This window comes from Mus caroli, chromosome 9, assembly GCF_900094665.2.
Source record: "Mus caroli chromosome 9, CAROLI_EIJ_v1.1, whole genome shotgun sequence".
Classification (NCBI taxonomy): Eukaryota; Metazoa; Chordata; class Mammalia; order Rodentia; family Muridae; genus Mus; species Mus caroli.
Window position 1 is genome coordinate 27,878,705 of NC_034578.1, and position 22,551 is coordinate 27,901,255.

General features: G+C 40.0%; 1 protein-coding gene across 3 annotated transcripts in view; it reads left to right on the forward strand.

The window, feature by feature from the left end:
- The window catches only part of Arhgap32 (Rho GTPase activating protein 32), a 223,456-nt gene that overhangs the window by 68,209 nt on the left and 132,696 nt on the right, over nt 1-22,551 (forward strand). For all 3 annotated transcript variants that reach the window (XM_029481740.1, XM_029481739.1, XM_021171547.2), the window contains one exon: nt 21,802-21,910. In XM_029481740.1, the coding sequence (XP_029337600.1) occupies nt 21,806-21,910 (105 nt within the window). In that variant the 5' untranslated portion in view covers nt 21,802-21,805. Of the gene's footprint in view, nt 1-21,801; nt 21,911-22,551 lie in introns of those variants that run through there.

Sequence of the window (22,551 nt, forward strand, 5' to 3'; positions counted from 1 at the left end):
TTGTGTATGTATGAGTGATGTGGCATAATACTGTATGCGTGAGTGTGTGCATGTGTGTTTCTGTGCAGTTGTGCATGTGACATGGTGTGGAGGCCAGAGGTTGATGTTCAGCATCTCCCTCAATCATGTTTACCTTAGTTGTTGAGACAGGAGTCTTTCTTGAATGTAGATAGTATCATAAATTTAGCTAGACCATCTAGCTGCTGAGACTTAGAGACTCTTCTGTCTGCCTCCTCAGGGTGGGCATTCTAGATGCACACCACTGTGCCTGGACCACTGTGCCTGAGCTTTACGTGGTTTCCAGGGATCTGAACTCAGATACTCATGCTTGAACACACACCAGGTGTCTTACCAACTTACCCATGTCATCATCTTTGAAAGAATGAAAATAGTTCTCTCACCCCCCCACCCCCCACAAACCCCCCAGGTCTTATTACATGTCCCAGGCTGGCCTCAGACTCCGATCCTCTAGTTGCAGCCTCCAGAGCACTGGAATTATCCATTTCAGCACGCTTCAGAGCTTCCTTTTGTGGTTTCTGGAATAATAAAACCAGTGTTTCAGTTTTGAAAAACCTGTGATTGTATTTATTTATTTATTTATTTATTGTGTTTCTTTATTTTAAACTTACTTTTTTGTGTATGGGTCTTTTGCTTGAATATATAGTGTCTGTGAATCACATGTGTGGTTGGTGCCCTCAGAGGCCAGAGGGTGTCATCCTCTTGAATCAGAGTTACAGATGGTTGTGTGCTGCCCTTGGGTGTTAGGAATTGAATCCAGTCCTCTAATCGCTGAGCCATCTCTTCACCCCCCCCCCCCCAGTCTTTTGGTTTTGACTAGCAGATATTTTTTGTTTGTAGCTCCTAAGCTACTTCAAACCTAAGAACTTAGTCCTTATGCAAACAATGCAAACATAGAAAAAGGTTTCTCCTAGATAACTAGACAGATATTAACTGCTCTCTAAGTATACGAACTTTATTTCTTCTCCATTTCCCTGTGCCCGCCCTCTCTCCTTCCCTTCCCCCCCCCCAGCCTGTCTCTCTCCATGCGCGCGCGCACATACACACACACACACACACACACACACACAAACGTACTCTTACATCACCACCCAGCAGCTTTCTTTCCTAGATTCTAACTACCTTAATGCTACTGATTTTAACAAAATTAAGTTCAAATTAAAATAATTTTTACCTGAAGGTTTGAATGCTCAATAGGCTTGATACTCTCAAAACAGCTTGCTTTTAAGTTGTTAGTGACAAGCCGTCTCGGAGAGTAGCTTTGAATCGGTTACTAAGGAGAGAGTGCCAGCTTTGGCTCTGTTAAGGCTGAACATTTCTCTTCTAATACAGTGGGATTTTCAGGCAACAGTTATAACTTGCCCACTGTAGGTAACCGTGCTGTGACTATGTGTTCTTGTAGTGTATCATTTCTAGAGATTTGTTGTTACACCTGTTTTATTATTATGTTCTTTGCTATTAAGAGGGGTAATGGATTCAATTTTGAATAATTTCTGTTCTTTTGAAACTTTGGTTTTCTAAATTTCATGTTTTAGATGTAAATTTGCCATCTTTCTCTGAGCTTCATTTCTTTTTGTCATCTGTCATTTGGTTTGAAATGTGAGTGCTTTGAAAATAGCAAGCTCCTGTGTGAATTTTAAGCTAATATTTTTAAAATCACATTAATACTGAGAATTTAAATTTGGAAGCAACAGCATAGATAGTAGTCATGGTAGGCTGTGTGAGCAAGAAGACCAGCACACTGGGGAGTCCTCCTTTCCGATTGTTGTTTGAAGAAGTCCGTGTTAGTTTGTGATTGCTTGCAGGCTTTATTGCTGTATTAACTTCTCCGGACTTGACCTGCCGATAGAAGGTAATATACTACAGTACCAGTTTGCTGCTGGAGAGTGGAGCAGGGAAAAATGTAATCCTCCTTGGTCAGACTGGGCCTGATGGGCCTGCACAGGATGGACTTGAAAGTCATGATATTTCTGTTTTATTGCCTTAAATTTCTGACACCACGAGTCCATGTATTTTTATATAATTCAGACTGCATGCTGAGGTAAACTGTCTTTGGTCTCTTGATTCCCAACAGTCATGTAATCTCGAAATTTAGCACACTAGAATGGGTGGTTCCTGATTTTCAACTATTTTCACGTAGCAGGTCAGTTCATCCTAGTATGTTAACTGTTTTTCTAGCCTTAGAAAGATTCTAAGTTTCTGTTCTCCACTGTAAGGATATTCTATAGTTTGCATCCATTCTGTGTTGTTGTTCTTGGGAACTAAACAGACAGTGGTACCAAACATGGATTGTGATTGTCTTTAGTTGACTGTGGGAGAGTAGACATGTTGTAGGTGGGGGTGAAGATAAAAGAACCCATTTAGGTTATAAGCCACTTGGCATTCAAAACTTTTTTATTATCACAGGTCTTGAAGAACTGCCCATTTATACCTGGTAAAGCATTGTGAGAACAGGTTACCAGTGGACACTATGCATGTATACATATGAGAAGTGTGTGTGTGTGTGTGTGTGTATTGTGCACACATGTGGTTCTTGTTCATTTAATATTTGTTTTAGAAGACTGGTAGATAGCCAGAAAATATTAAGTTAAAGTAACCTTTGTAGCTTTTAGGAATTTATAATTTTGGGCAACACATGAAGCCTGGATGTTCAATTCTCATCACACTCTGTCTCCCTAAAAATATTAAACAAAAGTAAATGGAGCAATGGAGGAGGCAGGGAGTCTTCAGAGAAAAGAGACTGAAGAGACCTGCGACCTGTCATACTGTGGGTGGACGGTTTCTGACTTAGACAGGTGAGTGATAGAAAGTGGAAAAGGGTTTATGATCATTAAAACATTAAATAATAAAGCTATTTACTGACTGGTGTTTCAGGGAAGGAATTATCACTTCTCTAAAACAGTGATACTATTTAAAATGTTTTAGAGTTCAAGCATTATGACCTAAGTTCAATTTTTAGTACCCACTTTAAAAAAAAGCAGCCTAGTGTGTTTGCATGAGCTCGTAATCTCAGTTCTAGTGAGGCAGGAACAGGCAGGGCCGATCCCTAGGGCTCACTGGCATTTCAGGCTAGCCTACTGAGCAAGCTCCAGGCCATCGAGAACCCACCTCCAAAAGCAAAGTGGTTCACACCTGAAGAACGACCTCCAAGGTTAATCTCACCTCTGTACATATGTACGTACACACACATACAGGTGTTTTAAAAAGACATTTTGACTTATTAAGATTAAGTGATATCTAGGATTTGCTTACATACAACTTGGTGAGGTCAGTGGAAATTTCTCAGTTAATTAATTATCTAAAAATTTTATTGCATATACTGTGTGTGTTGAGGGGAAGAGACAGACAGAGAGACAGAGACAGAGAGACAGACAGACAGACAGACAGACAGACACACATACACACACACACACACACACACACACACACACACACACACACAGAGTTAATAGGAGTCAGTTTACCACTGTGTTGAGACCTGAGGATTGAACTCAGGGTGTTAGCCTTGGCAGTAAGCACCTTTACCCACTGAGCCATCTTGCCAGTCCTTAGGAGGATGAGGATGAGGAAGAAGAGGAGGTGGTCCTTTTTCTCCTCCTCCTCTTCCTCCTTTTCCTCCTCCTCCTCCTCCTTCTCAGCCCTTCGCACACTTCTTTAATCTCAAACAATGAAGGTAAAGTTAGTTTGTAGAAGGAAGCTCCTGTGTTTGAAAGTGATGTCTAATTGAGTGGTAGAAAAAGTGATGAATCAGAAAGATTTGACAGAATAGGATCTGCCCAACTCAGAAGAAGAGAGAGGAAAGAGAGGCAACCTAAGAGGGAGAGCAGAGGGAGAGAAGGAAGAAGGAAGAAGGAAGAATGCAGTTTTACTGGGAGATAGGTTGAAGAGAGAACAAGCTAGCATGGGTGAAGACAGAATGAGCCAGAGAATGAGGACTCTGAAGAATTGAACAGAACAGATTACCAGAGTTAGTTTGAGGCCGAGTAGAGCAAGAAAGTCAGAGGTGAAGAGAGAAGCCAGGTTGAATCAGCCAGCCAGGAGAGGAGTTGGAGCCAGAGTAGCTGAGTTCAACCAGGCAGCAGGGGTTTCAAATTGGAAAAACAATCCCTCAGATATTAGATCAAAGCTGTCCTTGGAGGTCTACCTGGTGCCTGTGGGATAACGACTGTCTCTGAAGCGAGCTTGTTTGGGGTTGGGATTCTTAAATTGAAGGAGGGCCCAAATAGGCAGTTTCTAGGGTGGTTTTATATCAGCCAGCTGCCATTGTCTTCTGTGTAAAACCTGTCCACAGTTTACTCCATCATATTTAAAGGATGTGCAGAAGTGAGGAAGATCAGCTGTGATGTGAACAATCAAAAGAAGGTTTAGAAGAAAAAGTCATTAGGAGGAATGAGAATTGTTTAGAAATAAGAGAGGACTAAAACCTGCATGAAATAAGTGTGTAGAAATACAATTCTCTCTTAAGGCACATACAATATGAAATTTGCTCATTTTTTGCAGGGACAATGTAATGTATAATATAAAATATATTGTAATATAATGAAAAGCTCATTCTTTTTATTTTTCTTGTTTCTCTCTCTCTCTCTCTCTCTCTCTCTCTCTCTCTCTCTCTTTCTCTTCCTTCCTTCCTTCCTTCCTTCCCTGGAGGTAAGACTGTTGTGTTGATGCTCTTAGTGGGAGTTCTGAGCATCTGTACAGATGCCTTTCTTGGAACCTGAATGTGGATCTGTATGTGCTGTTCTACCCCTTTGCCTCTTTTTTCTCTGCCCTTCATCATATTTCTGTTCACTTGTTCCCACTGTGATCATGAAGCAGCTGCTTTGTCCTCATATATGTATGTAGCATTGCTCTCCCTGGCTTTTCAGTGAGATAATTATGTAATCCAATGCTAAGCAACAATAAGGTGCACGTTTTGCTGTTCTCTTTTGCTATTATAAAGTGTGTTACAATGGGTGTTTCTGCTTATCTCCAGTATCTACCTGAAAGACCACCGGGCTAAGGAGGGTCCTAGTTTGTGTTCTGGTGGATTTTGCCAACTCTCCCTGCAAAGAGAATGCATCTGTTTAAACTCTGACCTGCATGCATATTGATTTTCCCTTATTGTCTTTCAGTTTGTTAAGAGCTTTACATTTTTTTGAAATTAGAATATAATTACATAATTTGTTCCTTCTTTTCTTCCTTCAGTCCTTCCTTTGTAACTCTCTTGATCTCTGAAGTTCATGACCTTTTTCTTTAATTGTACACACACACACACACACACACACACACACACACACACACACGATTTCAGGGCTGACCACTTGGTATTAGATAAACAGTTGGGAGCTCTTCTCTAGGGAAAGCTAGTTCTCCTTCTCCCAGCATTATTTAGTTGCCTGTAGTTATTTGTTTAGGCTCAGAGTCCCCATGAGGCATCCCCCTTCCATGTTAGGATGTTGTGGTGTCATCCTTGATTAGGCCTCATATAGTCAGTCTGTTGATGAAACTTCATGGATTCTCTGACATTTTAGAAGACACAATCTCACAGCAACCTTCCTGTTCCTCTGTCTCCTACAGCCTTGGGCGTCCTCTTCCATTATGATTCCTGAGCCTTAGGTATAGGAGTTGTGTTGTAGATGCATCCATTGGGGCTGGGCACCATATGGTCCTTGTTCTATGTTTTGATTGGTTGTGGTTTTCTGTATTGATCTCCATTGTAGAGAGACTTTTTTGTTTTGTTTTGTTTTTAAAATGAGGGATGAGACCTATACTTACCTGTGAGGATAAGGATAAATATTTAGAATGTAGTTAGGAGGTATGCTGGTTTAGGAAAATTGTGGTTGTAGGTTCCCCTCAAAGATCCATGACTTCACTAGCCCGCAGTAGGTAGGCAGATTCCCAGTACCAGGCATGTTTTCCTCTCTTGTTGAGTAGGTCTTAAGTCCAGTTAGAAAGCTGTGACTGCTAAGGTATGTTTGCACTGTTAGGAATGTGGTGCTGTGCTGGTCATTGTTGAGGTGCATAGACATCATAGCTCACAAGGGTCATTGGGTGTTTTTCTTTTTTGGAAGCTTGCATGGTATCTTCTGGTATTAAAGCTAACCCTCAGGGAGAAGGTTTTCAGGTCTAGGTGTAATCTTCCAGGCCCTGTGTCTAAAATATCTGGCATCTTCAGCCTTAGAGAACTAACCTCCACCTCCAGGAAGCCACCAAGGGCAGTATCAATAGCCTATAGTATTTTTTTGGGGGGCGGTCTTTTGGATTCCCCTTATACACTTTTAAGGGTGTTCTCATGCTTGGTGTAGGGATTTTTGTTAATTTATGCCTAGTCCCTCCAACAGAGTTTCACTGTGGAGCCATGGATAGCTTGGAACACACACTGGTCTGTCTGCCTCTGCCTTCTGAGTGCTGGGATTAGAGGTATGTATCCCCTACCTGGCTTATTAAAAACATTTAAAAACCTTGCTTGTGTGCAAAAATAAAAAACATATATTTTTGTGAGTCCTCATCCCATTTCTGTGTTAGTTAAGTATCTTTTCTTATGTAATAAGGTTGTCTTGTAGGTTTCTCTGGTTATTTCCCTTTTTACCAATTTATCTTCTGTGCTATTGGATCAGAGAGATTTCTATTTGTGCTCTGCTTCTTTACCTGCTCATTTTACACTTTGGCTGTGTTTGCATTTTGTTATTGTTATAGAACATATAAACACCTCTTCTTCCTCCCTTCCCCCTCCCTCCCTCTCTCCTCCCTCCCTCCCTCCTTTCCTACCTCCCTCCCTCTTCTCTCTCCCTTATTCCCTCCTCTCCCTCTCTCTGTGTGTGTTTGTGTGTGTGCACACATGCATGTGCATATGTGGTCATTATTGTGTTCATGTGTGGAGACCAGTGTTTGATATTATGATGTCTGACTCTGTCACTGTCCTACCTTATTTTTTGAGACAGAATCTTTTCACTGAACCTGAAGTTTGAAGTTTGGGCCCAACAGAGAGGCCAGGATATACCTATTTCTGCTCATAGTGTTGGAGTTTACAGACATGTGTAACCATACTCATTTTTTAAATGAGTATGGGTGTTTTCCTTGCGTGTATGTTGGTATGCCATGTGTATAGCTTGGTGCCTAAGGAGGCCAGACAGCCATCAGACAGCTCTGTGCTTCCATGTAGGTGCTGGGAATGGAAACTGGGTCCTCTGTAAGCGTTATCAGTATTCTCAACTGTTTAGTCATGTCTTCAGCCCCACAGATGACTTCATAGGTAGGTTCTAGGGAATCCAATCTTAGGTCTTTATATTTCTGTAGAAAGCATTTTATCAACTCAACCATCTCAAGCTGGATATAAATATTTTTATATAAGGTTTATCTGTGTTTTGTGATTTTTTTCTGGCTTTATAAAAATTGTTAGAACTCTATCAAATTATACTGAGGACTTTTCTAATGTAATATTGTTGCAAGGAGCGTCCTGGGGTATTCTGTGATTTAATTCTTAGACTTAAATCCTTGGTTTCCTGGGCATTTATTTTAATGTACAGAATGAGGAAGACTGTAACTCACACCCCCAGGATCTCTGTTGGATGACAGGGATTTGTTACAGTGCTGCTGTGACTGTCCCGTCCTCTCGGCTTGAGGTCATCACAGAGATTGGGATTTACTAGGATTTGTTTCAATAGAAGCTCGAATATTTTGTCAGTTGTTTTTATGTAAAATGTCAGGAAAATTTTCCAAATCCCTACGGTCAGAAATGATTGGTTTTCTAAACCTGTTTTCAGATTTGCCAACAAATTGTAGTTTCTATCAGGAAACTAACCCTCTGTCAATTTTCAAAGCTGCAGGATTAAATCAGCAAGTATTCTAGAAGTTGCAGGAAGGGAAAGGTATTGTATAAGCCAAGTCAGTAGAAGTTCATTTTCCATGCTTTCAAGTGAGGAAACTCAAGAGTAGCTCTTAGGTGGTGGTATGGTGTGTCTTGTCTTTCCTTTTCTTATTCATTCATTCATTCATTCATTCATTCACTCACTCACTCACTCACTCACTCACTCACTCACTCACTATGTGTGGACCTGGGTGTAAAAGTCAGGGCTCCATATTTTCTGCTGCTGGGAAGGAGACTAGTACCCAGGACTTAAGGGCACATCTGAGGTTGGTGAAAGCTGTTGTGTAGTGTACAGTGTCACTTGACCTTACCTCCTAGTAAGCTGTTTACCATCAGCATGGACCTCTCCAGTGTAAATGTGTAAACATGTTTTGTGTTTTAATGTCCTTTAATAATTGTCAATGCCTTTCAACTTTTGACACCTTTTTTTTTTGTTTGTTTCTTTGATGGGCCATGGAAGGCTCTTTTTTTTCTGTCTTAATCTGGCCACTTGAGCAAAAGTATACCTGGCAGTTATCTCTGAGTGGAAGGAAAGATATGTAAAGTAAGAAGGCAGGAAGTCTGGCAGGTTCCTAGACAATGCATATCTTCCCTATTAATTGTGAGGCGTGTAACTGCCTTGCATGGTGCTGAGCACAGAACACTGGTATGTGTAGTTATCCTTTCTAGTTTTCTGTTTGTGCTTTAAAAGGCTGAGATACAAGCAGAAGCCTGCTTTTTGAAAATACCTATTACCTGGAAACTTGAGATAAGAAAAATAGTTATTAAAAGTAGATAATTAGCGAAAGATCACCCTGATTAGGGTTCTGGTTTTATTATGTAGGTCATGGAGCCTGAGGCAGTGGGAGGGTCTAAGGTATGACAGGTGCACAGTCATATGCAGTGAGTGTGTGCCTGGGGTTTCCTGTCTGTAGTCCCAACTGTAATGAAACCACATCATCACCTGCCACTGGTATGGCAGCCACACTCCTGAGTGTGCATCAGCAGAGCTGACCCACCTGGACACCGTGCTGCTCCATATCCCATGCCTTGAGGATCTCACAAGACAAGCAAGATGGAGACAGAAAGTGAGACTAGCTCTTTGGGGGATGACAGTGTGTTTTGGTTGGACTGTGAAGGTGTAACCCAGCTGACTGATGGTGAAGAGGAAGAAAGGGAAGAGAGTTTCAGGTAAAACGGAGTTGTTTTCTTGTCCATCCTTTGTCCATCTGTCCTCTCCTCCTCCTCCTCTATCCTCTCTGTTTCAATACTTTTCTCAGTAAGACTTCTCTCTGGGTCAGTTTGGGGTGGAAGAGGGCAGCTTTTCCTTTGGCCGTACCATTCTACATTCCACAACTTGCCCTGAGCTTGTAAAATGTATTTTCAATTACTTGTTCCAACACCAGGAAGAGAAGGTGTTAGACAGGTTTTGTAGTAGCATTTCAGGAATTTCAAGTACAGACTCCTAATGAACTGCTACCCTTTTCTGTGTCTGATTTTTATCTTAATAGATTTGATCTGAATTTGCATCTAAAGGTTATTTCACCGTTTCCTTGCACTGTGCTCTGAAACGTATGTGTGCGGACAGCTGACTGCATTTATGCTTATGTATAAAACATCCGATTAAATTTAAATCAGTTATTTTGTGGCTTTGATTCTCAATTTTTACCCACTTTCTTATTCTAAGGCTTTTGGGCTTTGGACTTTCTGGTCGCAGTTAATACTTGGAAGTTTTTAAGAGGATGCCTCCTGTTTGAGAGTTCTGTGGCTTCTGTTAAAAGAGATCCATTTGCAGGAGGAAACTGACAGTATTTAATTCTGTTGTATTATTACAGAATTTAGGAAGCCTTTTCTGTTTCATTCAGGGCTAGGGACTTAACACATTTGTAGACACTTAAAAAAATCTTTATGTTCATACCTTTAATTTTAGCACTGCAGGTAGAGGTAGGGAAATCTCTGTAGGTTTGAAGCCAGCCTGGTCTGCAGAGTGAGTTCCAGGACAGCCAGGTGTACACAGCGAAACCCTATCTCAAAACAAAACAAAACAAAACAAAACAAATCTCAGTGAAATTTGGAGTTTGAACTACATACACCCACTACTACCCACATAGGCATTAGATATCTTTGTAACTTTACCTGAGTCCTTAGGCAGGTGAACACATCATTTCATCAGATATAGTCTTTATGTTTAATAGTCAAAACAAGTAGTTATAGTCTTCCTCCCCTCCGTGTGTGTGTGTGTGTGTGTGTGTGTGTGTCCCAAGTTAGAGGATTTCTTTATTTGGCATTTGTTTTAAAGACTTAGTTGAAGAATGGAGCGATTGAGTGGTAAGAGCTCTTGGTAGGTCATATGAATTTGTTACTCAAGGGTTAAAACAAATGAGAATTATTTTTTAATGTTGAGATTATGCAAATGAACATTTACTAGCATATCATTCTTTTTTGTTTCCTTTTTTCCTCCTATAATTACATTTAGCTTTCCAGATTTGAATAAGCTTCATCTTTCTAAAGGTATGCTGATGTTACACATATCCCCTGGTTTTTGCTATGGTCTTTGTATCTTTCTTACTTGACTATGTTTTGTTTGGTTTGTATTAAAACTGACCTGGTTACAATTGTGTTAGTTACTTTGTGGTAATTGTCAAAGGAAGAAACAACTTGTGCCTGACTTTATTGATATTCTACAGTATGTTAGATACTGTAGTCTTAGATTTATTCTTAAGCGGTGGGAACCTCCCGTACCATTTTTCTCTTCTGATCTGTAAGGCTGAGTCCTAGTGTTGAGTCCTGACAGCATAGTGATCTGAGAGACAGCCATTTGTAGGCCCTGTTTTAGGAAGCCATGAAACCAGAGGGAGTTTGTTCTTGTTTACAGTTGTATATCCTATCTGAATTGCACCTTAAATCTTCCAAAATGCATGCGCCTTTGGATTTGATTTACAAACTGCAGACAGAGATATAGGTAAGGCCGAATTTCACACAGTGTTTCTCACCCTACTCATCAGGAAGGCATGAGGAAACAAGGCAGCACAGGCTTTCACAACATCCGCAGCATGTTCCTGCTGAAACGCCAGGCAGAAAAATGCATGTGGGTGTGGAAGGGGAAGGGCTGGCTTAAATGCAGCTCTGACTTTGGAGAAGTGATAGAGCAATAGAGTCTGTGCTGTATGATGGTTGTTTGAAAGGTCGGGTTTATCGTTAAGTGTATACCAGAGTTTCAGTTTGTTTCTTTAAAATCTGTACTAGTTCATCTAGAGCAAAACTGCTGCCTGATTACAACTCCATCTGTTTCTCTGTTTCTCTGTCTCCTAAAGAGACGGGGAGGGGGGAGACTGTAATTATTTTTTTCTCATGTGTAGCATCTAAGTTAGGTGTTAAATTTACTCTTAAAAAGGAATGGTATCATGTATCTTGAGGGGTCGTGGGTGGAAGACCTAATCTTATCCAAAATGTGTGTTCCTGGTGGCTCCAGCCATTATCTGTGTTACAGAAGGCATTATACTTTGAGAGAAAAGCAAATGTTTGTCTGTTAGCTTCTGCAGTAGCCTTTACTTTTTGACCTGTTGGGAGGAGACAAGGCTTTTCTGAGAGCACATGTGGGGTCTGCTCACTCTCTACCATGTCTACCATGTCAGACCAGAGCTGGGGTCACTGACTCAGCTCTTTGCTCCTCTGACTTCTCATTTGTACTGTGCAGTTAATATTGTGTGCTCCATCTGCCTTGTTACCCTGTGCAGAGGTCCTTAGAGTCCTCAGAAGAGGGTAGCCCGTAGTTATGAACATTTCTGTATAAAGAATGATCTTTACATCATTAAAAGAACCCTTCTGTAAATGGGAAGGAAACTACAATTCAGAAAAGGAAAACAAATGTTTAATCCTGTCAGGAAAGAGAAACTCCATTTAGGAGTTGTTACATGAAGTATATTGGCTAAATATGTTATGTAAAGTATGTCTGTTAGCTGCATAAAAAGTCTATAAAATTTTTCAGATGAGGATTTGACGTAGATCTGCTTAGCCCATATTATCTATCAATGAAAGATTTGAACCCACGTGTAATGACTGAAAGACTTTTGTAGTAGGAAATACTTGTGATATATATCTGGTGCTATCTGCCTCTGTCTAGTTGGGCAATAACTTCCTGAAGCACCACCCTTTTAACATTTCTTTGAGGTGATTCTGTGCATCAGTGATATTTAGATGTTGCTAATACTAAAGTGGAGCCATGAACCTACTGTTTTGAGCTTCCCTCTCCAAGGTGTGAGTTCTAGGGTACTTAGAACTAGGCTCTAGATTGTTGGCCTTTGGAACTAGAAATGTCTTTACCAGACTCTTGAGCTGGGTGTAGAGGCACACGCCTTTCAAAAATCCTATCATTTGAGAGACCATGGCAAGAGGACTGTGAGGTAGACGCTATTTTGATCTATGTTGTACTGTCTCAAGAAGTTTTTCTTTGTTGTTTTTGTTTTGTTTTGTTTTTCTTTCAAGTTTAGTCTCTCATTTCACTTTACTGGCAGGTAGACAACCTGGCAGGTAGAGCATACAATTTTAAACAGTTTCAGGAATGTTAGAGTATATAATTAACCTCTTAAAATTTATATACCTTTAACCTACAGATGATGCCCTAGTCTCTCTTTCAAGTACCTTTACTTGTATCTGCATTTAAGACCTTTGATTTTGAAATGAGAAGAGAAAGTTCTTACTCTACTTGAAGAGACTAATTTGGTGAACACCATAATGGGGGCTGAGGGTGCGGCGCCCTATTGGTTTTAAGCATATGGCACCTGTTTCCCATGTGCTTGCCTGGTCTGGTGGTCGCTTTGCCCCACCTCTGCCTTCCTTGGAATGATGCTGCGCTGCTCAGCAGAGCTGGGCAGTGATGACTTCAGTGGGCTTACTTTTCCTTTACAGTAGAGTGATTTACTTGAATGGCTAGATGCTACTTCACAGTTTTTTATTATTCTTGACTTTTTGTTTTCTGAAGTTCTTGATTTTGAGATTTACCAATCAGTTTTTATGAACTTGGAGGGATGGAGAGGAAATACTAACCCTTAAGCATTAATGTAATTACATCTTCACACTCATATCAGTTGCATACTATACAATTTTACATAGGTATCTCACTTTTAATGTCTCATATAAAGAGCCAAAATGCATATATCTTACAAGAAAAAGATATCTTATTGCTTTGGAGCTTAGTTTGCTCCTCAAAATATTCATTTATTATTAAGTACCGCCTTTCCTGAGCATACTCTTATCAGTGCTAAACTAATAACCATGAGTCTGAAGTAAGCCTCCCTAATCTCAGAAAACTGTATGCAGTGTTGGAACTTAGCCATTATTCAGTCATTATCATTGGTGAAGTAAACCTCATTCTAACCTCAAGACATGCTAGTGCAAGACTTTCTTGGTATTTCAATAATTAAGCCCTTTGGTGTGGTGCCCAAGGGGAGCTTTCCAGAAGAAAGGCATGTGTTTGGCTGCATAAGGTTTTTGATGTTCAAAAGGCCTTAGAGCATAGAAACTGTAAATAGTTTAAAAGTTCTTGATTTATTAAGTTGTTTATTTAAAGTTAAGAAATTATGCTGGCATGTGGGTCAGTGTTAGAATGTTTGTCTAGGTTTATTATGAGCGTACACGTGCATTATGAAATTATCTCTTACAGACTTAAACTTTACTCAGGAATGTAATACAGCCAACCTTTTGCTTCTAAAGTGGAACACAACGTTTTATCCCAGCATCTAGAGTTTGAAGGCAGGTCTACACAGTGAGGTCCAGGCTAGTCATGGCTATCTAGCCTGTGCCTCAGAATAACTTAAGCTTAACCAGAACAGATGGACCTTCCTAGACACACTGGAAGTTCTGCTTCTCATTTGATCTCTTTCCAATCACTCGTTTTCTTTTCTGTGTTCTCATTCAGTTATAATTATTTGAAGTAAATCTATTTCTTCTACCCAGTGGTCTTTTGTGTGTGTGTTGTCTCTCTCTTTCCCTTCTTTTCCCTGTTTGCTGAGGGAAGCTCTGTAGGAGCTTTTGCTTTCTGTTCCTTCAGTCTCATTTCTGCCGTAGATGAGACTTTGGCTTACCAACCTGAAATTCATCCGTCTCATGATGTCAGCTATACCACTTTGCAAAGGATTTGTTTCCATTCTTTAATAAGTTTTCAAAGACTGGAACAAGGCATTTGTTTCTTGGAGTACATGTAGTCTTAGAATAAAAGGCACAGTGCAAAGGTTCCCCTCCTGCCCCAGTCCCCCAGGCCTTTGATAGGAAATGTCCCTGAAGGGCCTGGTGCTCATCATGATGGATTTCCAGGGATGTGAATGGCTAGAAAGTGGATCTTCCAGGAAAACTGGTCTGCTGTGTCTAGAGTGATTGATGGGGCAACATGGTCCAGTTTTCTTGTTTGTAAAATAGCTAATCATAGTATATGAAGCTATCAAATACCAGTAAGTTAGAAGATACAATTTAAGAAAATAAATAAATAAAAATGCCCTAAATAAGACTAATCAAGACCTTTAAGACCTATTTGAAATGATGATAAAACCAACAACATAACACAAGACTTTACTGAAGAACATAAAAGAAGTGAGGAAAATAATTAAGAACACACTTTGCTCAGAATAAAAGTATATTATAATATAAAGGTGTTAGTTCAATTTAATTTGTGCATTTAGTATAATAAAGTGCTTAAAAATAGGTGAATCAACGTTGAAGCAAATTGAGTTGGGCTAAGTAATTTTACTGTGGAATGATTTGGTTGTTTTTCAAGACAAGATTTCTGTGTGTAGCCTTGACTGTCCTGGGACTCATTATATAGATCAGGCTGGCCTTGAACTCAAATAGATCCACCTGCCTCTGCCTCCCAGTGCTGGGATTAAAGGTGTGTGCCAACACCACCCAGCCAGGGAGTGATTTAGGAAAGAGAAAAGCATTATTTATTCTATATAAACTAACCAGAACAGAGCTCCTGGCTATTTTGAAATACTGATTTATTTTTAGCGTATGCGTATAGGTAGTCTGCTTGGAGGTATGTCTGTGAACCCCATGTGTCAGTGCCTGTGAAAGTCAGAGCCCCTGGAACTGGAATTACAAATTGTTATCTGCCATGTGGATCCTGGGTCCTGAGCCTGGATCTTCTGGAATATGCTGACTGTATTATACTCCAGGATGTCAGGTTGTAGCTTTTCTCAGTTGTAAGTATACAGACTACACAGGCCTCACAGCCTCTCATTTACTACTCCAACCACAGTTGAAAGCAGCAGAGTGCTCAGATTCACTCTAGGCTGTCTCTCAGAGCTGTGCTTAATCAGTACAAGTGAAACATATCCCTGTCCATATGGACAAAAACTGACTAAAAATCCAGAGTTACCCATTGTCTCTGACCCGGAGAGGACAGTTGTCTTATCTCTTATCTCCAAAGCATCAGAGAATGGTGAGACCCTAAGGCAGCCTCTGGTTCCAGAAGGCACTGGTGGAGAATAACTTACTGGTTCAGCTCTAGTAGAATGAGGGCCAAACTTGGTGAAGGATTAGAGATACATGATTGGGAAAAAGAGAAGAGAAAGATAAAGTGCTCCTGCTGCTGCTTGGAGGACCAAGAAGATGTGTCTGGGTCGGAGCAGTCCCTGAGATGCTGGACAATGTGATACAGTATTTATCTTCAGAAGGGAGTCTCCCTGGACCTCTTTTGAAACGCAGAACTGGGGCTGGAGAGATGGCTCAGCGGGTAAGAGCACTGATTGCTCTTCCAGAGGTCCTGAGTTCAATTCCCAGCAACCACATGGTAATTCTCACAACCAACTGTAATGAGGTCTGATGCCCTTTTCTGGGGTGTCTGAAGACAGCTACAGTGTACTTATATGTAACAAATAAATAAATCTTAAAAAACAAAACCAAAAAACCAAAAAACTCAGCACCGCTGTGTGTGCGTTCTCAGAAGCCAGAAGCAGGAATCTGGCACAAATAGAGCGTGTCTTAGAGATGAAGAGTTTTTCTCAGGAGAAGCAGCAAGGCAGTTGAGCAGACAGCTTTTCTGTGTAAGGGACTTTTTCATTTTGTTTTAATATACAGGTTCAAGACTGAGGTTATATTGTAGAAACTTGTAAAAGATACCTTTGGGTTCTTCATATCAATAGTTAAAAATTCTTAACACTGGGATGTTCTGTTGGAGGTGGGGCGGTACTCAAACATGTGGATAGCAAAGCTTGTTCATAATTATTATGATAGATACCAAGGTTTTATGAAGCTGATAGATTATTAGAAGACACAGTATATACAAACACAATTTATATCTATTAATGTTACTATTTGCTAGTGAGCCTTCATTTTATACTTTCTTTCCAATATAACATACATATAGAGAAGCCTATAGCTTAGTCCTCTCTCTCAAATACAACCCAATCGAGATTCTTTTTAAGATTTACTTATTTATTTAATGTATATGAGTACACTGTAGCTGTACAGATGGTTGTGAGCCTTCATGTGGTTGTGGCCTCTGCTTGCTTGGTCGGCCCTGCTTGCTCGGCTCAAAGATTTATTTATTATTACACACAAGTACACTGATGCCAGTCTTCAGACACACCAGAAGAGGGTGTCAGATCTCATTACGGGTGGTTGTGAGCCACCATGTGGTTGCTGGGATTTGAACTCAGGACCTTTGGAAGAGCAGTCAGTGCTCTTACCTGCTGAGCCATCTTGCTAGCCCACATTCCAGAATTTTCTTATCCCTCCTTTATGTTTACTTGGGTCATTGTAGATGAGTTGTATTGCTTCTTTAATTTTACCTGAATAGAATTGTGGATCATGTAATGGATGATGGCTTTTGTTCCTGAATATTTGTGAAATTTATTGATTTCTGGAAGAGCAGTCAGTGCTCTTACCTGCTGAGCCATCTCTCCAGCCCCAGTTCTGAGTTTCAAAAGAGGTCCAGAGAGACTCCCTTCTGAAGATAAGTTTATTGATTTGTGGCAAGTGGCAATGCTAATTCTCATTTTGTAGTAGCCTGTTTTATGAAATATAGTAAAAAGGTGTGTTAGTTACATTTTTGGCATACATAATTGTAAACATAGCATTGCATATAAATATTCCAGATTTTTACATACTGGCCATATAACTAAGAGTCTTGCTAAACTATCTTACAATTCTAAATTGTAGGGCCTTTCATATTTTTTATCTGTATATATGTCAAATAATTACAATCTTATTTCTTTTTCTAATCTTAAATTATTTTCCTTTGTGTAATAGGAAAAAAAAAGTCATCAACAATTGAATAGGGCCTTATATAGCATTGCCAGAGATAGGTTTCTCAATCCTAGCAGGAAAGCATTCCTAATTCACCTTTAAGAATTATGTTAGCTGGGGGCTGGAGAGATGGCTCAGCGGGTAAGAGCACTAGGACTGCTCTTCTAGAGATCCTGAGTTCAATTTCCAGCAACCACATGGTGGCTCCCAACCATCCGCAATGGGATCCGATGCCCTTTTCTGGTGTGTCTGAAGACAGCGACAGTACAGTATTCCTATACATTAAATAAATAATAAGTAATTTTAAAAAAGAATTATGTTAGCTCTGTTCTTTAAGATAGTCTTCCTTTGAAATTTATGATAGGCACTAACTGCGACTTGTCAGAATTGTGTGTGATCCCCGCCTTTCAGAGTGCGGTCGGTTTTATGGATAGATTTTAGATTGTAAGCTAGGTTATATGTACACATGCACGCACGCACGCACGCACATTCTTTTTCAGTAGTTTGTTTTGTAGCTGTGTTCATGGTATCTCTCTTCCTCTTGTCTCTTTTCTTTTTCTTGCAATGTCTTTGTCAGTTTCTATTTAGTTGTATAAGCTTTAAGACCTGGTTGGCTCATTGAATGGGTTGAGAGGTGTTTATTTTTATAGTCTAGAAGAATATATGCATGCAAGAGGTTATTATCCATCCTTTCAGTGCTGGAAATCATGCACCATTAAGTGCACATGAGTTTCTTACAGACTTAACTGTCTTCACAGCTATAAGACTCTGCTTTTCTGTTTTAGTGACTTTTTTCTAAGCGTTGGTGAATTATATGGTTCAGGGAATAGAATTTTTCATTTAGACTCTTATTACATTGAAATAGTAATTGTTTACAGGGTCCTCAGAACCTTTATATTGCCCATTTGTGTTCGAGTCATGGTTAGCCCCCTCTTTGTTGTTCAGTGTATTCTCTGTCCCTGCTTCCTTGTCTGTCTTCCTCTCTAGGTTTCCAGATAGGGAAGAAGAGTCAAGTTCTTTCTCCTTTGTTTCTCTTTGTATATATGATTCATGCTTAGCCCCCCTTTCTGAGTCTAGCCTCAAAGTTGCTCTGTAGCTAAGGATGAGTTACATGTCTGATCCTTCCCAAAGTACTCAGCAAAAGCAACATAAGGAATGAAGACCTTGCCTTGGCTCCTAGTTCAAGGGTGTGTAGTTCACAATGGGAGAGAAGCCACAAAGCAGGAGCTTAAGGTGGCTGTCACATTGCATCTGCAGGCAGCAGTTTGCGCTCTAAGCTTGCTTTCTCCTTTTCAGCAGGGTGACACCTCAGCCATAGAATGATCCTGCCCATTTTTAACATGTGTTTTCACAACTCAGCCCACTTTAGAAACTCCCCCATAGACATGCCCAGAGGTACTTTTTTATATTTTTATACTAAATAATATAAGTAATATAATATGTTCGTGGACACCCCCCCCCCCGCCCCCAAGCACACAAGCCTCATAAAGGGTTGCTGGCTTTTTGAATATTTCTCTTTGTAGTCCTGGCTGGCTTCAAACTTACCTTGTAGCACAGGAGGGCCTTGACTTGCAAGTTCTGGGATTACAGCTGTGAATTCTGCACCTATCATTCTGTGGATCTTATATTTTCCACTGTTTCCATAGTTTTCAAATTTGTGCCCTGGTTTTCCTTTTGGTAAATTTATTGGTTTATTTACTTATTTGCTTTCATGAGAATGACTTATTTTACCTTGTTTTTTAAATAGATACTTCTGGAAGAAGATTTTAGGTTATAGTGTTCTTCCTTCATAACAACAACGAGTCACACTCTTGCTTTCTCTTTTTGTCTTGTGAATTTTGCTTCTTTGAAGTCAATTTGTCTTTTGTACTGACTTTGAGTTTCTTGTAGGATTTTATTTTTTAGTTGTTTGGCTGTGATACACCTAGTTTGTTTTTAAAAGTTTTTCCTTTAGGGCTGGACTCAGTGGTTAAGAACACTGGCTATTCTTCCAGAGGACCAGGTTCAAATCCCAGCACTCATATGGTGGCTAACAACAGTCTTTAACTCTGGTCTCAGGGGAACTGATGCACAGCATGCATGCAGTTGTTCACTCACATACAGCAAAACACCCACACACACACAAAATAAAATAAAAATCACAAACTCTAGCTTGAGATTTGTATAAGTTCCTTGAGTTGATAGCTTGATTGCTTTTATTAGTTTTTTTTTTTAAGATTTATTTATTATTATATGTAAGTACACTGTAGCTGTCTTCAGATGCACCAGAAGAGGTGTCAGATCTCATTACAGACGGTTGTAAGCCACCATGTAGTTGCTGGGATTTGAACTCTGGACCTTTGGAAGAGCAGTCAGTGCTCTTACCCACAGAGCTATCTCTCCAGCCCAAGGCTTTTTCAGATATTGTTTTTAAAATACTGGCTTGTTCCTTTCTCTTTTTCATCATTTACTGTTTTTAAGTCATCAGTTTAGAAATATGTGAGACTTCAGTTAACTACCTGTTTAATCAGGTTCATTGTTATGTTAACCACATATAGTAAGTTCCTTTTAAAAGAGTTTCAGACTATCTACTTTGTGTTTGTTCTACTTATATTTTTTTACTGCGCGCATGCGCACGCTTTCCATAGTGTGGAGGTCAGGGAACAGTGTTCAGGAGTTGATTCTCTCCCTCCTCCATGAGGGTACTGGGGGTCAGACCCAGGTATCAGGCATGGGGCAAGCACTTTACCTACTCTTCCATCTCTCCAGCCTGCAGCTAATGAATCTGTAATTGCAGTTGTATTTCTTTAGTCTTAGAGTGAGCATTAGTGTTTCAGTATTCCAATTCCCTCTTGAAATCTTGACTTTTATCGATGTTTCTTTCATTTCATTGAAAATATTAATCATAAATATTTTAAGCAACTTAATAAAAAATTAACCAAATGTTTCTTACCAGCTCGTGTCTCTTTTCCCCTTGCTTGACTCCAGGCAAGTAATTGACTATGATGTGGTTCATCTTAGAAAAGCCCATGTTTCTCACTTCTCTGTTTTTTCCTGTTACTTGCCATGCGTTCTTTTACTTGATGTATTCTAGGAATGTTTCATCTGCCTTGAAATCTCTTAGAGTTTTTAATTGCATTTATTGATTTACTGTGTGTGTGTGTGTGTAGGCACATAGTGCGTGCTTGAGTACTCTTGCTGTAGCACATGTGGAGGTTATGTCCTTTACTATGTGGGTCAGGGAGACAGAATTCAAGGCACTAGGCCTGGTGGGAAGCACCTTTTCCCACTCAGTCATCTCAACGGCCCTCTGTCTGCTATTTCTTGTTGGCTGGGAGTGATGCTGCTTACAGATTTCTCCATCTGGAGCAGAATCCCCAAATGGACCATAATAAATGGACTTATTGCCCTTTCTTTTTGACAGTTTATAAATCTGAGTTAGAGAAAGGTTGCCTTCATTTTTTCTTTACTTTTTAAAGTTTGCCTCTTACTATTTATTGGATATCATCTGATATCAATGGGAAATTTGCAAAGAATCTTTTAAAACAGTTTTTTGTTTTTTTTTTTTTAAACTGAGTTAGTATTTACTCTAGCACTTCTGACCCTGTGTGGCTTCAGTATAACCTTAGTGTTCTTGTTCTATGTGACTCAGTTCCAAGACAGCAGTGCCATGTGTCCCTTCCGTCTCTTCTGGGCTTCTGACTCTTCTTGCTGGGCTTCTCGCTCTCTCTCAGACATATTCAATTATCTAAAGCCCTATCAGTTTTGGTAAACTCAGCCTAAAAAACCTTTACCTAGCCAGCCCACTCAAAATTGTAGTAATATGCTGGGGTATTTTTTCTATAATTGTTTGGAAAAAATCTCTAATGCCACAAGAAACACTAAATGCATAATTCATTTTATTGGGCTTTTCTTCCTCTCCAAGATTGTAGTCTTGGAAATACTATGCTCCTTCAGACGTGTGCATTGAGGTACTTTGAGTAGCATTCATAATTATTCTCACTGATGGTGCTAGTTGGATGTACTCTGTTCCATAAATTGGAATTAATCATTTTTTCTCATCCTAAAATATCATATACGTGTACACACACACACACACACACACACACAGGTATGTTCATGTGTGTGCACATGTGTACATATTCATGTGGAGGCCAGAGTTGTATCTTCCTGTTATTCCCCCTCACCTCAGCCACACTCCATCCCCTTCTTGAAATGGTCTCCCAGTGACCCTGAAGCTCTTTAATGCAGCTAGGCTGCCGGCCCACAAGCTTCTGGACTCCCCAGTACAGGGATTAGAGGCAGGCACTACTACAAGTTTTTAAGTTGCTCACTGGGAATCTGTGCATCCTGTCCTCATGCTTGTGCAGTAAGCCCTTTACCACCTGAGCCCACTTCCAATGCATTATGAAGCTTTGCTAATGCTTTGCACAGTTCTGTAGGTACTGTTTCAGAGTAAGTGATTTCAGATCATCGTCAAGGTTCGCATTATGTTGAATGGATGTAATCAGGCCTTGTATAATAATTTCTACAGTTATCTTCTGGAGTAAGAAGCAGGTGTTTGGTATATCAGATCTCTGGAAGCCAGTGTGGAAGTGAAGGATTACCACTAGCCACCCCAGCTCTTTTGAGTTTAACTTAAAATCAGATTTTTTATTCTCCTTTTGGACTGTGTTCATTGAAACAATTTTCATAGAGATGGAAATTCTTACAGAAATCTCTCATATTTCTCTCTCTAGAAAGATGAAGTCCTCAATACATTCTGAAGAGGATGATTTTGTTCCAGAGCTACATAGAAATGTTCACCCCCGAGAGCGGCCTGATTGGGAGGAAACACTCAGCGCAATGGTAAATCAGTTGTATACATATGTATATAAGCAGTTATATAAGCAAAACAGCATACTCACAGGAAACAGTGCAGTAGTTTCTGTTGCTTTGTATGTTTATTGAGTAGTTCCTTTCAGGTACTGTTTTAGATGCTGTGGGTAGGGAGGGAGAATGCTGTGTGCAATAACAATTGCTGGCTATATGAGAAGACCTGTATGGTCTTTGTGAGAAGGTGAAATACAAGCAGACACTGAGGAATGTGAAGGAGCAAGTTGTGTGTTTGTGTGAAAACGTATTAGGTGGTAGTAGAAGAAGTGAAATAAAGGCTATGCCATTAAAAAGCAAACCGGAGGAAGCACATATAGTGTTGCTCAAATTAAATGGTCTGGGGAAGAATAGGTAAGTGTGAGGACTGGAGAACAGATCATGTGCTTTCTTGTAATCTAATGACAAAGGCTTTGGCATTGTATGCTGAGTGGGGTTGTTAACCACTGCAGGACTTTTGGCTGAGAACTGACAGAATCTGGCTTGACATAGTAAAGGAAGCCTAGACTGCTAGTAAGTAGTAAGAGGCAAAAAGAGGCAGTCAAGAGACCAGTGAGGGGTGCTATAGTGATACAGGAGACCAGTGAGGGATGTTATAGTGATACAGGAGACCAGTG